The sequence below is a fragment of the Morus notabilis genome, unplaced genomic scaffold (genome assembly GCF_000414095.1).
Source record: "Morus notabilis unplaced genomic scaffold, ASM41409v2 Scaffold2427, whole genome shotgun sequence".
Taxonomy (NCBI): domain Eukaryota; kingdom Viridiplantae; phylum Streptophyta; class Magnoliopsida; order Rosales; family Moraceae; genus Morus; species Morus notabilis.
In genome coordinates, this window is record NW_010360029.1 from 194931 (window position 1) to 209492 (window position 14562).

The following is a 14562-nucleotide window of genomic DNA, read 5'->3' on the forward strand; positions in this document are numbered from 1 at the left end:
TCTTTCTCCCTATCCGTTAACCTTTTTATTCTCTCTGTTTTTGCTCTGTTTTCTTCAATCCCCTTCGCTCACAAAGATCTCCCAATGGCCAACACCGAAGCTAAGTTCCAACAAAACCCACCTCAGAAAACTCAAAACCTCTTTTTTGGAGCCCAAATTTGCCTGAGAATTCTGGCCGTCGCGTCGACATTGGCCGCGACATGGATCATCCTCACCAGCAAGCAATCCATTGAGATCATTGGCATAACCTTCGAAGCTCGTTATAGCTATTCCCCTGCCTTCAAGTAAGATCAATTGCTTGGTCGTCTTTTTTTTTTTATAAGTGAAATGAAAAGGTCGAGATTTTCTTGTTTAAGAGAATTGAATTATTTTTTTTTTTAACAATTCTCTTTTGTTGTAGGTTCTTTGCTTTGGCAAATGCCCTCGCTTGCGCCCTCTCTGCCACGACTCTGTTCCTAGTCTTCTTTTTCCGTCGCATTTTCTTGAACCCGGCTAACTATTTCATCCTGTTCTTACATGATTTGGTATCTATTTTAGGCCCTATCCTATGTTTTCTATGTACATTTTTTTTTCCATGTTAGATTTTAACTTTTATGTTATTGATAAACAAAAATAAATAAGTGAATCTTACCAAATTAGGCTTTAAATCTCTCTCTAAAGTCTAAAATTCAAAATTACTTTTGATATTATCACGCAGTCGTTGTTGTCATTGGTGCTATCTGGATGCGCGGCGGCGACGGCTGTAGGGTACGTCGGGCAGTACGGGAACAGCCACGCCGGCTGGTCTCGGATTTGCGATCACTTTGAGAAATACTGCAAGAGAGTCACAACTTCTGCGGCCTTCTCTTACTTGGCCGTTCTGTTTTTCCTTGTGCTCACCATCTTGTCTGCAAGCAAGTCCAGACAAATTCAAGTCTAGCCAAGACAAGTGTTACTTCTCAACGTTTCTATTCACATGCTTTGGAAGAAAAAGAGGATGATAAAGAGTGTTGTATTGACATTTGCCCTTACCTTGCTAATGAAATGCATTCATCTTTTCTTTTACCCTCATGTTTTACGTGTAATTTTGTATAATACAATATGAAATCTTGTCTAGTCACACTCTTTTTACCTATATGGTAAAAAAAAAGACTTCCAAAAATTTAAAAAGATAGTAAATAAATAAAGAGAAATATCTTAAAATAGTTATCATATGATTTAGGTCTAGGCGTGCCATACTGTTTTTGGAATTAAGCAAAGATTGAAACAAATTGAGAATATGGGTAGACCGTCATAGAATGCCATGACAAATTTTCTGTAGAGGCCACTCAAAGTCTGTCAGCCATTTTTCTGAAGATACCTGTGTCTTGACTTTCTTTGCCAAAGCACCCGACAAAAATTCACAATTCCACCGGTTTTGAAATTCAATTAAAGATTTGAAATGTTAGTGATAATTAAAAAAGAAAAAATGACTGAGATTTAACTTGAGGATCATTTTATGCATCAAGTTCATCAACTACTTTTAAGAGAAGGGAAAGCATATAGAAAGTGGAAACGATTGCTTCCTGTCATTATTATATAAAAAAAAAAAAAAAAAAAAAAAAAAAAAAGGAAGTTGCCGCCTTCTTTTCCGACATTTACATTATGTATATATGTGGGAGTGGTTTTTATTATCATTAGTAGAATGAAGGACTATAATATATTTACGATAGTTACTTTAGGAGATAACAATCTAAAAGATGACAAATTCTCCATTTTAAGAACCAGCTCTCTGTTTATTTACCTAAAAGAAGCCTAAGTCTTCTCAAAGTGAAGCCCAAGTCTTCTTAAAGTTTGACCTCAAAGAAGCATTATGACAAGTGGGAATTGATCCAAATGATAGGCCTAAAACAGCTTTCTGTAGCGGTTTCAGAGATATATGAGTATTATACTAGGTTTTTTATTTTAAAAGAAAGAGATCTTTTACAAGAACTAAGAATAGTAATAGACGAGAATAGTCTAGCAGGTTCTAAGGACTGAATAGATTTCTGGATAGGAGTATCCATAGTGTGTGGGGTTTTCCCTCTTACTCTTCTTCCTTCTTATTTTCTTATATCACAATCTTCTCCTTCTTCACAGGAGTCCTGTGAAGTCGTCGAGCTACCATTTAGACTCTAATACTATAACTGGCCGAGAGCTCCACAAACTATAAACAACAAGAGCCTGTAAAATTGTTTTCTCTTGATAAAGTGAAACAATTTTTTTTTTTTTTTTAAGAGATGCTAAATCAACTTGTACAAAACAATCGATAAATTTAGGACCGGAATCAAGGCAAACTATATAAATAAATAAATAAATATATAACTAACATGTGAGCTATATAATTTTTAGATGCGGGAGATACAGTAAACAGAGCTACAAAAAGCATTGAAGGACACAAACAAATTATACTGTTGTCGTTTTTTCCTCAACAAAAATCGGGGAAATTGTTGTCAATCATAGGCTTCTCTTAAAGTAAATCTCAATTTGCTATGGTTGTAACATTTTATTGTACCTTTGGTTCTCTCTAGAACAGGGAATTTATTTACATCCTCCGCGTAAATTTAAATCTCTCACAACTTGTCCCTTTACTTTTGCAGTCGTTTTCCGTTTCTTGTGTAATGGCTTTTGTCGTTTTCTCTTACAGTGTCGTGTTTTATCTTTCTTGTCGTTTTCAAGTGTATTAATTTTTTATTTTGTTGTCGTTTTTATGACCGCGCCACAAGTCTTCGTCTGTAAAGGTTCCTGTTGTTTCAATATTCACGTCGTTTGCTAGTTTTGCATATTATCATTTTTGTCGTTTAGCATTGATGTTTTTTCTCTATCTTCCGGTCACTTTAAAGTTGCTTCTTAACTGCCGCTTTATCTTTGTTCACTGTGATGTTATTAATCCATTTGCTGTCGTTTCCGTGCAACTGTCGTTTTTCATTATGCTTATTTTTTTTCTCTTTTTTTTTATTTCCCGATTTTCCACTTGTCTCCGTCTCTGTTTGCCCTATGTTCCCATCGCTTGTTACCTTTTTGTCGTTATCCAGTTTTTTCGTTTCTAGAATTGTGTAGTTTTCCCATTTATTGTCGTTTTGGCGAACTGTGTTTTCCCCAAATATTTTTTGTACTATTTCCTGTCTTTTTACCTGTTGTCGTTATTATATTCTCGCATTATAATTTGTATCCTTGTTCATTATGTAGTCGTCATTCATTTACTGTCATTTTTTCACGGTGTTGTCGTTTCTGTGTAGACGCAAGGTCCATTTCTTCCTGAACTTTTTTTTCCCTTGTTTTCAAATTTTGTCGTTACCTTTTTGCCGTCTCTAGAATTCTGTAGTTTTCCCATTTATTGTAGTTTTGCCGAATTATGTTTTTACCAAATATTATTTTTACTATTTCCTGTCTTTTTACCTGTTGTCATTTATTTATGTTCTCGCCGTTATCCAATTTGTATCTTCGGTCATCATGTTGTCGTTCATTTATTGTCGCTTTTTAACTATGTTGTCGTTTCTATGTAGACGCAACGCAAGGGCCGCCATTTCTTCCTCTTTTTTTTTTCTTTTCAAATTTTGTTGTTTCCTTTTTTTTTTTTTTTTTTTTTTTTTTTTTTTTTTTGTATTTTTCTTTCCTGTTTGTTCATTATCCATTTTTCACGATGTCGGATGAACATGTCGTTTTTTCAATACGTCGTTTATTATTTTATATCGTTTCTTCATTTCTTGTTGGTTTTCCTTTCCGTCGTCTGTTAAAGTTTTTGTTGTCTCTTTCTCACTATTTTGTCGTTCTAACATTGTTGTAATTTCCATACAGCTAACGAGTTTTAAGATGTTGTTGCTTTCCCCCATCGTTGTCGTTTGTTCATTTTTGTACGATTTTCTGTTGACTATCATTCTTGAATTTACAAACTTATTCCATTGTTATCTTTACTCCAATAGAAAAAGACATGCAGTGTAATTGGAGGTCTAGCTTATCGATTAACATATCTTTGTTATTGTTGTTAAGGTTTAAAGTTAGAATTCCTTAATCCTTAAGTTTTTTTAAGAAATAATATCTTTCATCAAACAATTTAAAAACAAATAAAAACTGTTATGGTAGTAGCCCCTTTCTCTTTTCATGCTTCAAACCAATACTATCCGTCTGTCATCCTTCATTTTCATGATTGTTTAAAGACAACGAAAGATTAGTTAAGCCACAATCTTTTTTTTTTCCCACAACCTTTTCATTTCTATTATATTTATTTCTTATCTATGATTAATCGAACTTGACCTTCATTTGGCTAAAGGAAGAAGATCCTATAGAAAATAGTAGATTCAGCAGAATAATAAGAATAAACGAAGGAAAAAAAAGGACTACCAAATCCTAAAACAACTCTAGACTTAGAGCTGTCATACGACTTTAACAACTACTGTATTGAAAATGGAACTAAAGAAAAAAGCCGCAAAGGTAGTTAGTCTACCAATCCAAGAAGTCCGAACCAACTTGGGTAAAAGAAGACACTGTTTTTCTATACGACAATACAAATACTATCTTACAAGGGCAAAACGAGTAAGGTAGGTCCTGCTCATCGTATGTCGGTAGCAGCCAACAAATGTGCAAATTTTGGGCGAGTTATGGGAACAAAAGCACATGGTCAAAGAACAAATTCACATGGTTCAGAACCCAACTCCACTCCCACACAATCTGAAACACAGATATATATATATATATATATGTTAGCTAAACGTTAAATTCCTTAGACATCAGTGAATACAATGATATGGCAAATCATTGACAAGAAAAATCTGCTTGAGATCCTAAATGAGTCATGCGATAAGGAAAAAGGATAGGTGGGCTTGAGAGTGGTGTTGTGGTGTGTTGCACCAAATTCAAGTAGCTATTAATGAGAGAATGGGGGGGTTGGGGGTCATATTGGATATTAAGAGTTGTGATGAAGAAATTAGGCAATGAGATGATTGCATATGGTTCTGGCCCACATTGCATAAAAATGGTATACATATTGTTAAGAGGACTACACTACAGCTGCCATATTAATAAGAGTATGATTTTTTTTTTATACATTAGACATATAAGAAGTTCATGACAAACTTATTAGCAATTAACGGTAAAAAGCGATTTTCTTTTTCTGTTATTACAGGAAGTTTGGTTATACAAATCACTACTAGAGGGCATTTGCTGAATCTGCAAAACAAAGAATTTTTTGGTGGAATTTATGAAACAAAAGATGTGAATAAGATATAGACCAGCCAAAGAGAAATCTGATAGCTTGAGGAATCTAGTTAATGTCATAACATTTCACATGGAGAGATCCGAGGTAGGTTTCCATCTCTGACAAACACAGACTGATAGAAGAAAACCCATTTCAAGAAAACAATTCACTTATTATTTCACTGATTTTCACATACCAACCTCGCTTTGCAAATCACAAGAGAAGAAAATGCCCCTTGTGAAAGTCTATAGAAAGAAGCCAATCCATCTTAACTTTCACTGATAAGGATATGCTACCTTTGTGAATTCAATCAAATGAAGTGTACAAATGCAATATAAGCCCAAACACTTGGCTGCAATTTCAATCTATTATTAAGCTTTCAGAGTGAAAAACGAACAAAAAGCCAAAACAGTTAGGTGACAAACCTAAATCATGTCTCTACATCGATGTGTTGATCACGAAAAAGCTAACAATATTTTCTCTACCACAAATAAACAACAATTATCAACAGGGTGAAAGGAAAAAAGTAAACAAAAAGAAAAAAGATCAAACAGCAGAACTATTTTACATACACATCAAACAACAAATCTTCTTCATTTTTCTATACCCTGATTTGCCATTCTCATTTGAAGACAATCTTCTAAACTGTTATTAATCATTAGGGTCAGCCAAAAACACCCCACATCTTGCCACGGCCAAGGCTCTCCAAGAGCTTCTTTGAGCCCTCAACATCCATCTCAACAACCTTCTGCAAGTATGCGCAAGCCCCGGCGGCAACCATCTGCTTCCGGCACTTCTTCGAATGCGAAAGTGAGGCCAAAACCGAGACGGGGTATTTCTTGTCTAGATTCCGAAGTGAGGGATCCAAAAGCTGGACTGCGCTCACAATTCCCTTCTCATCTCTCCGAAAAATCTTTCTATTCACCGTGCACAACATCAACTTCGACAACGCCTTCGCCGCGGCTTCTTTCTCTTGGACGGCCTTTCCGTCCAGCATTTTTATCAGAGGACCAATGCAGCCACATTCCCCCATCTCCTTCCTCGTTCTCGAGCTCGAACCGAGCTCACTAACCGCCCGAGCAGCCGCGATCCTCACCCCTAAAACGCCACAATTCAGCACGCTAACAAGGCGGGCTACGAACCCGTCGGAGCATAGCGCTTCGGCGACCGGCAACAGCGAAGCCAAGTGGCTCAACAAGTCGACGGCGACTTCAAGACTCCGAACCGACGGGGCCGAGTCCCAGAAATTCTTCAAACACTCAATTCCGCCTTCTTTAACTACTAAAAGCTTCAAATTTTCATCACCAGAGATCAAATTGCACAAACATCCGATCGCATTTTCCTGTGCTAATGCCGTCCCGGAGCTCGTGAGCCCCAGAAGGACGGCAATCCCGTTTTCTTCGATGAAATTCTCCTTAATTTCGGCGAAAGCGGCGAGATTTCTCAGTACTCCAGCGGCGGAAGCCTGCGAACAGGGCGTACCGGCCTGGCAAATCTCCAGCAGAGACGAAATTCCGCCTCTTGACCCAATTGCCCTAGCGTTCTCCTTCGAAAAGCTCAAAGCTTGGAGGGCTACGCAAGCTTTCTCCTTGGAGAATCCACTTCCGGAATCCAAAACCCTAAGCAGGTGGTTCAGAAGCAGCAATCCCTCAGCGATCAAGACGTGCTTGCTGCTGTCCACCATCGAAACCCTAGAAATCGCCGCGACGGTCTTCTCCTTCATCTCGACGGAGGAGCTCGAATCGAGGAGGCGGACGAAGACCGGGACGACTCCCTGTGCGACAGCGATCATAACGTTCTTGTCATCCTCTCGCAGGAGTCCTAGGAGGGAATCCATGGCCGAGTTTCTCGACTCGGGGGTCCCAATCTGCAACCGAGTTATCAAATTCCTCGACTCGGCACGTACGGCCTCCCTCCTCGACGACGAGCCGGAGTTACCGGAGTTCGAAACGACAGCGCGGTTGTTGTCGCTGAGAACGCCACTCCTTAGCAGAATCTCCCCGTCCCTGACAACGCGATCGAGCCTGGCGAGCACGGCATCGACGTCGCTCTGCGTCCGGAGCTTACCATCGGCGAGGCTGGGGCTCTGGCACCGCCTGGCGACCGAAATGGCGTCGCTGAGCGCGGCGGCGACGGAGCGGAGGAGGTCGATGGAGAGGGGGTTGGAGGCGGCGTCGGGGGAATCGGCAAAGTCGGCGAGCTGAGGGCGGAGATCATCGAGCTTGGCACGGATGAGGGACCACTTGCCCTTGAAGGTCTGGACGAGTAGGATTTCGTCCATGAGAGAGGAGAGAAGCTCGGTGGAGATGGCGGTTGTGTCGGCTTCTTCTTCCGGTGCTTTCATGGCGGTGGGTTTGCTGTTTCCCTCTCTTCCAACAGAGAAGGAAAGAAAGGGAAAGGGAATGGATAAAGTTGGAATCGGAAAGGAAAAGAGGAGGGATTATTATTGGGAATGAATGAATGAAATAGAGAAGAGAAAGAAAAAAGGAGAGAAGTTTTATGAAGGTGGAGAATCAGAATAGTATGTGTTGGGTTTGGGTAGCGACGGGAGCATCAAAAGTGAACCCAAAACCTGAAGAAGAAATATTAATTGTAATTTATTTTTCCGAGAGATGATTACGTGGACGTGGCCTTGGCTCACGCGCGAATCCCCGAGCGTGATTCCCTCGCTTATTTTCCGTCACGGATTCTGTTTTCTTCTTTCTCTCTCCACCCCTGTTCCCTCACTGTTAGGTAAATTACAAACAAAAAGGATTCTTTTTAGTAAAAATGTTCAGAAAAAAAAAAATCACACTAAAGTGTATTTAAACTGAATAAATATGACATTCGAATTAATGAACTTAACAAAAATATGATGATTCATAATAATACGAGTGGACAATTTCAGTGAATTTTTCAAATACTTTATACTGTTATACGATTATTGAATTTTGTGGTATAAAATATCTATTGAAATATGAGTTCAGTATCATGTGTTATATTAAAATATGAGTTTGGTATTATATGTTTTTAATAATTTAATGTTAGTACCTCGACCTTTCAAAAAATTTTCTTTTAGTACCCCAGGGTAGTTTTTAAGGACAGAAAAGACAAAATTACCTTTATTATTAAATATAAAAAAGCTTTTTAAAAATATTAGACCTACAACTTAACACTTAAACTTTATTCTGTTCCAAACATAAAGCAAAAATCTTGATTGCAGGTTTAAAATGTATTTAATAATATGGACAATTTTATCTTTTCATGTCTCCAAAAACTGCCTTGAGGTACTAAATGAAGATTTTTAAAAAAATCGAGATACCGACATAACATTATTAAAAACAGAGAATATCAAACTCATATTTTAATATAACACAGTATACTAAAATGAAATTTTCCTTTTTTATTATATAGAGTAACATATATGTGGAAAACATGGGTGATATAATACTTAGCGCAAAATTTTAAAAAGTAGTTATTGTACCCTTTTAGCTACATAAAAAAGCATTCAAAACACAGGAATTAGAGAACATAGTCTCAAAAAAAAAAAAAGCATTCAAAACACTCCTAATGATATAATTTTTTTTGGAATATTTATGTTATCTAAATATTTAAAAATTATTAGTTTTAGCTAATTAATTAAAAAGGTATAAAAATATTTCATCTTTAACTTCAGAACAACATAATGTATTATATTTTTTTTAAATCATCAGCGAATTATTATCAAAATCATAAGATCTTTTGTAATAGAAATACATAGTATTAAAATAATTTCTCATATTTAATGTAGTAATAGAGTTTGATACTTTTCTTTTTGAAGAAAGTTTGATACTTGTTTCTAATGTAGTAATACTTTAGAATTTTTCAGGGCACAAGTAAGAAATAATAATAACAAAATTAAGGGGATATAGTACTATTTCCAAACAAGTTAAATGCGCATATGATTATTTTTTATTAATAATTGACCCTTATCATTGATAATGATTCCCCATTTTCATTTATTTGTCTTTTGTGGTGGAAGATTCCTTAACTTGGTGAGTTGGAGCTCCGTTTGCTTTTATCTGGTGCGTGCATTACACGACCGAGTTGAAGCACGTGGAATCTGGCTGAAACGGCTCAGCGATTGGGAATTGAGCCGAAAGCTGACTCGGAGACTCTCTTTGGCTGGGTCGAAGTTAATGACACTCGGAGAAAGAGAGTGGGGGGCCCACTCGTCTCACAATGATACGTTCTTTTTACGGCCTTTATGAGGTCTTCGTGACAGCTAGGACAGCCAAAGTTCTTGACTTTCTAGAGTCGACCGAGAGTAACTCTACGTGAAAATTTTTTATTATATTAAAAAATTAAATGTAATTATTTTTTAAATATTTTTTTATTATAATAAAATTTAAATTGATAAAATAAATAAAATTTTTATATTTTTAATTAAAAGAACTAATAATTTAATTAAAATTTAACTTTTACCCATTCTAATCATTAACTAAATAATTAATTATTTTAGATAATTAATTTCATATCAGTTAAATATAACTAATAAAATATGACTAACTATTTGATTTTTGTATTATTTTATTATTTCAAATCATAATAAAAGTAATTTTTTTTAAATTTAATAAAATTATTTATATTTTTAAACTTAATAAGTATTAAAATAATTTATACTTAGCTAAAATATGGAGTATAGTTGGATTGTATTACTTAAAAATTGTTATTTAAAATAACTTTCTACTTATTTTAGTTAAAATTTAAAGAGCTCCTTTAAAGATCCTATAAGTAGGCTTTTTACTGTCTCACCCCGCTTTCTATAAAAAAAAAAGATAAAATTATAGAATTTTATCTTTAAGAGTGCATGAGTCTAAATTTTATCATTCATTCTTAACTAATACCATTCTATTAGTATAGTTATTTGACCAAAAAGATTAATAATCAAGAATAAGAGATAAAATCTTGATTCATGTACTTTTAAGGGGTATTTATCTCTTTTCCTCTAACATTTATCTACTATTAATATGGCTAGGTAACCCTTTTTTTTTACAACAATTTTTAAGATTTGTTTAGATGTCCCTTAGATTAGATATTCACTCATACTACTTCAAAGAGAAAATTTAAAGTTTAACCATTGTTTTTTTTTTCAACATTATTATTTATACCACTACACAAAATTTTAATACCATTAAGGAAAATAACCTACAGATTACGAAAAATAACCCGCAGAAAATGAAATAATACCCTACTAGTTATTAATAGCATAAGATATATTTAACAACAATTACATAACTAAAATAGTGTTACTTTATTGATGATATTTTTAAAAATTCCCCTACTTTAAATATGTGTGAATTAAGCCTAAATTTTCAACAAAAAAAAAAAAAGGGAATTTGATATCAAATCTATAAAAGTCTTATTTCTATAATTCGGGTATAATTAACCTTAAATTTTCTGTAAAAATCATTAATTTGAAACATATCTATAAAAGTGTATTCGTGGTATTCATCCAATATATCTCATTTGTCTAATCCTTAAAAGCCCACACTCGGTTCTATTAAAGAAAAATAAGATTTTTTTATTATTATTTTAAGGAAACGTATAGAAATTTTATTTTCTTTTTTGGTGAAAAAGGTTAATTATCAAAATTAGATATTCATTAGACAACCTAAACACGAAAAAATTAGGGATAATTGGCAGAATTAGTACTTAATTTCTTGTGTCAGTTTTACCAAGATTGAAATCAACAATGTAATAAGTTGTTACTTGTCGAAATGAAAATTTAAAGATGAAAGTGTTACTTATCAAACAATACAGGGACTTGATTAAGCTAATTCCCCCTCCCTAAAATTTCGCGTGTTTTGAAAACTTGTCCTCTAAACGACATTAATTTAAACAACATTCCAGCAGTTTGACAAGTTCACAAGACTAATTTCTAAAACTATTTAAAATCACTTCTCTAACATCTCTTTAGTTAGAATGCAACGAAATATGAGGCATACTTTTGTTAATTTGTTCCAATTTTAACCCAATCTAATGGTAGGTGTGACAATTTTAAGGGAATTGACCGTTTGAATTGCAAAACTTTTGTAACATGCCATTTCACTAGTAACTATGGACACAATTTTATTTGTTGTGTTTAGAGTTATTTTTGTTTTTATTTTTCACGTTTTTTGAGAAAGAAAAATGAGAATGGGAGAGAAATGGCGTTTGAAACAATTAAAATAAAAAAACGGAAATAAACGATGTTTTGGTTTAGTGTAAAATGAGAAAGAAATAAAAAATAATTTTTAGTCGTTTTTCATTTTCTCATTTCTCGAGTAGAGAGAGACATTAATAGATTTTTTTATACTGAAAACAATCTCTTTATAAAACTACCAAATACATTTTTAAAAATAATTTTTATCTAAAATTGAATACATTTTTATTTCTATTTTCATACAAAAAAATAAAATTATTTTAAAACAAATACCAAACAAACCCATTACTTTTTTTCTCCTAATTTTCACCCTGATTCATTCAGATTATTGAGTCCAATGATCTGGGGCGGTGAGAATGGGTTCGGTGTGGCGTTCTTGCCTTCTTGAACATGTCGTATACTTGTATATGTACTACGAGCACTGTCGTTTGGATTTGGCTAACGACATAAACGCATTTGTCAATGATAGGTAAGAATATTGCTTTGAAGTTTGACCCTTATTAATAATGCTATCTTACTCACCAAGTAAAATTCGCAACCAATGTGTTGTTCCACTAACCTTTTTTATTTTGTTTTGGACTATATCTATTTGGAATTTTCGATGAGAGAAAGAATGATGTTGGAAAATTCACAGCCAATTCAATTGGGTTCAATACTATTATTTTTTTTTGCAAGTTTGTATTATATGCAACCAATAATGGTATGGGGAATTTAAGAGAGAATGGCTAAAAAGAAAAATAGACCTGTCGTTTTTCTTTTGGGAGTATAAACTTGTCGTCTTTGTTACTAAAGAACAACATTTTTTTTTAAAAAAAAAAACGTAAAATAAGCCAATAGTGGTTTTATAAATATTTTAATAATTTATTAGTTTTGTACGATCCTATGATATAACACCCACAACACAAGTTTTTTTGTTTTTTTTTTTGTTTTTTTGTTTTTAATTACACCCACAACATAAGTTGACATGCATGCTTGGATAGGTAGATTGATAGTGAGGTGCCTATTCGAAAAAATAAAATATTGAAACTGCATTATCATTATTTTCTGTTGGCGAAGATATTATAAAAAATATTTAAGATATATTATTTTAGGGATGGAAAATTCCTATTAGTCCAAAAATGTTTTCAATGACCATTCCGAGCTGTCCCTGTTTCTAGTGCGAACATTAACATAAAATAAGGACTGGACTTCACATTTTGGACTAGAAGTGAGATTATATCGGAATGTAAGCTATTAGAATTCTAGATTGGCCGGAGATATTGGCATGATCCACTTAATAAGGTGAGAACAATCATTCCCTAACAAGCCAGTTTTGTCAGGTTGAGTTAGGCATAATATCATTTGATTTCTATAAAATTGTATTAGAGCATGCTCAATTTTGTAATGTTGGGTTCCCTAATATTGACTTATTCGCAGCGGTTTGGCATGGTCCACGCTGTGCGTGAGGGGGCGTATTAGAATCCCACATTAGCCGGAAATATTAGCATGATCCACTTAATAAGGTGAGGACAATTCTCCCCTAACAAGCCAGTTTTATCAGGTTAAGTTAGGCCCAATATCCTTTGATTTCTGTAAAATAAGCTATTATTGTTATTTAATTTGCATTCTTTAGACTATATTGCTATATTTCCTGCTAATTGGCATTCTTAATCTAGCTATTAGAAAAGCATTAAATTTTGTACACCTTCTAAATATAGTACTCCATTACTTTGGAAACAAACTGGGGAGGGGCCAAATGGAGCTGGTATTGCGAATTTGCGAACATTTGATTTCAATAATTGGAATTGCTTTAAATTTTTAAGTACTATATATATGTGAGTATGAGTATGACATTGCTTTTCTAAGAAGCCTTGAATTTTGTTTTAATTACTACGTAAATTACGGATCGAGTGCTTCTCATAATTCAACTATATCAATTAGTCAATTAAGCCACTATATATAATTTATCATATTGTTATATATATATATATATATATATGGTTAGAATCCTACATTGGCCGGAAATATTGACATGATCCACTTAATAAGGTGAGGACAATTCTCCTCTAACAAGCCAGTTTTATCAGGTTAAGTTATGCCCAATATCCTTTGATTTCTGTAAAATAAGCTATTATTGTTATTTAATTTGCATTCTTTAGACTATATTGCTATATTTCCTGCTAATTGGCATTCTTAATCTAGCTATTAGAAAAGCATTAAATTTTGTACACCTTCTAAATATAGTACTCCATTACTTTGGAAACAAACTGGGGAGGGGCCAAATGGAGCTTGTATTGCGAATTTGTGAACATTTGATTTCAATAATTGGAATTGCTTTAAATTTTTAAGTACTATATATATGTGAGTATGAGTGTGACATTGCTTTTCTAAGAAGCCTTGAATTTTGTTTTAATTACTACGTAAATTACGGATCGAGTGCTTCTCATAATTCAACTATATCAATTAGTCAATTAAGCCACTATATATAATTTATCATATTGTTATATATATATATATATATATATGGAAAAGTCAATTACATTTTTAAAATTTGGATCTATTTTTTAAAAAAAAATGAAAAACAAATATTACAATACATGTCATCCTATAAATAAAAGATGAAGAATACAAACATATCAAACCCGTAATTTCCCACACAAAAACCCTCTCCAATCTCCCTTCCTATGCCATTTAAGTTAAAGGGTCTTAGGCAAAATAGTTAAATATGTTATAACAACACTGTAAATTCCGAAACTGTTTATGGAGGGAACCTCTTTATAAACTTACACCAAAATGGTTTATTATGTTTGATAATTAACAAGTACGTAGAGAGAGAGAGAGAGAGAGAGAGAGAGAGAGAGAGATAGATAGAGAGAGAGAGAACAAAAACAAAAGATGAGTCAAGCACGCGTGTCAACAATTTACAATTGCATGCTTCACCTACAAGGTCAATGAATTAATTGCAGCATGAAGATTGACAATTGTATACGTTACATCGTTGTCATTGTCAAAGTTAGACCTACTTCATGCAGCGGATTAATGGCATTGGCTTGACCTTCAAGTCGAATTAATTAACCTTAATTCTCTTTAGATTAGGGCCCTTTCCAACGTAACTACTAACTTGTATTTAAAAGTCTTAACTTCTATATATAAATTCTTGAAAGTATAATACTATGCAAGTAGCAACAAACAATTAAGAAATAATGCGTTAGCCAGCAAGCCTTTGGCT

General features: G+C 34.0%; 2 protein-coding genes across 2 annotated transcripts; one reads left to right on the plus strand and one right to left on the minus strand.

Annotated features, from left to right (window-relative positions):
- Positions 1 to 23: 23 nt before the first annotated feature.
- LOC21392189 (CASP-like protein 1F1) lies at positions 24 to 1044 on the plus strand. The gene is made up of 3 exons (XM_010095643.2): positions 24 to 284; positions 401 to 524; positions 698 to 1044. The coding sequence occupies exons 1-3, from the start codon at positions 85 to 87 to the stop codon at positions 917 to 919; spliced, it is 546 nt and encodes a 181-aa protein (XP_010093945.1). The 5' UTR covers positions 24 to 84; the 3' UTR covers positions 920 to 1044.
- A 4415-nt stretch (positions 1045 to 5459) lies between these two features.
- Positions 5460 to 7922, minus strand: LOC21392190. The gene has a single exon (XM_010095644.2). It carries the CDS (start codon positions 7533 to 7535, stop codon positions 5856 to 5858), a length of 1680 nt encoding a protein of 559 aa, XP_010093946.1. The 5' UTR covers positions 7536 to 7922; the 3' UTR covers positions 5460 to 5855.
- Positions 7923 to 14562: the final 6640 nt, after the last annotated feature.

Bases quoted from the DNA above. Each gene is read 5' to 3' on its own strand.
- LOC21392190 (XM_010095644.2), bottom strand. From the start codon at position 7,535: ATGAAAGCACCGGAAGAAGAAGCCGACACAACCGCCATCTCCACCGAG.
- LOC21392189 (XM_010095643.2), top strand. From the start codon at position 85: ATGGCCAACACCGAAGCTAAGTTCCAACAAAACCCACCTCAGAAAACT. The intron at 285-400 runs GTAAGATCAATT...CTTTTGTTGTAG, and splicing joins AGCTATTCCCCTGCCTTCAA to GTTCTTTGCTTTGGCAAATG. The intron at 525-697 runs GTATCTATTTTA...ATTATCACGCAG, and splicing joins TCCTGTTCTTACATGATTTG to TCGTTGTTGTCATTGGTGCT.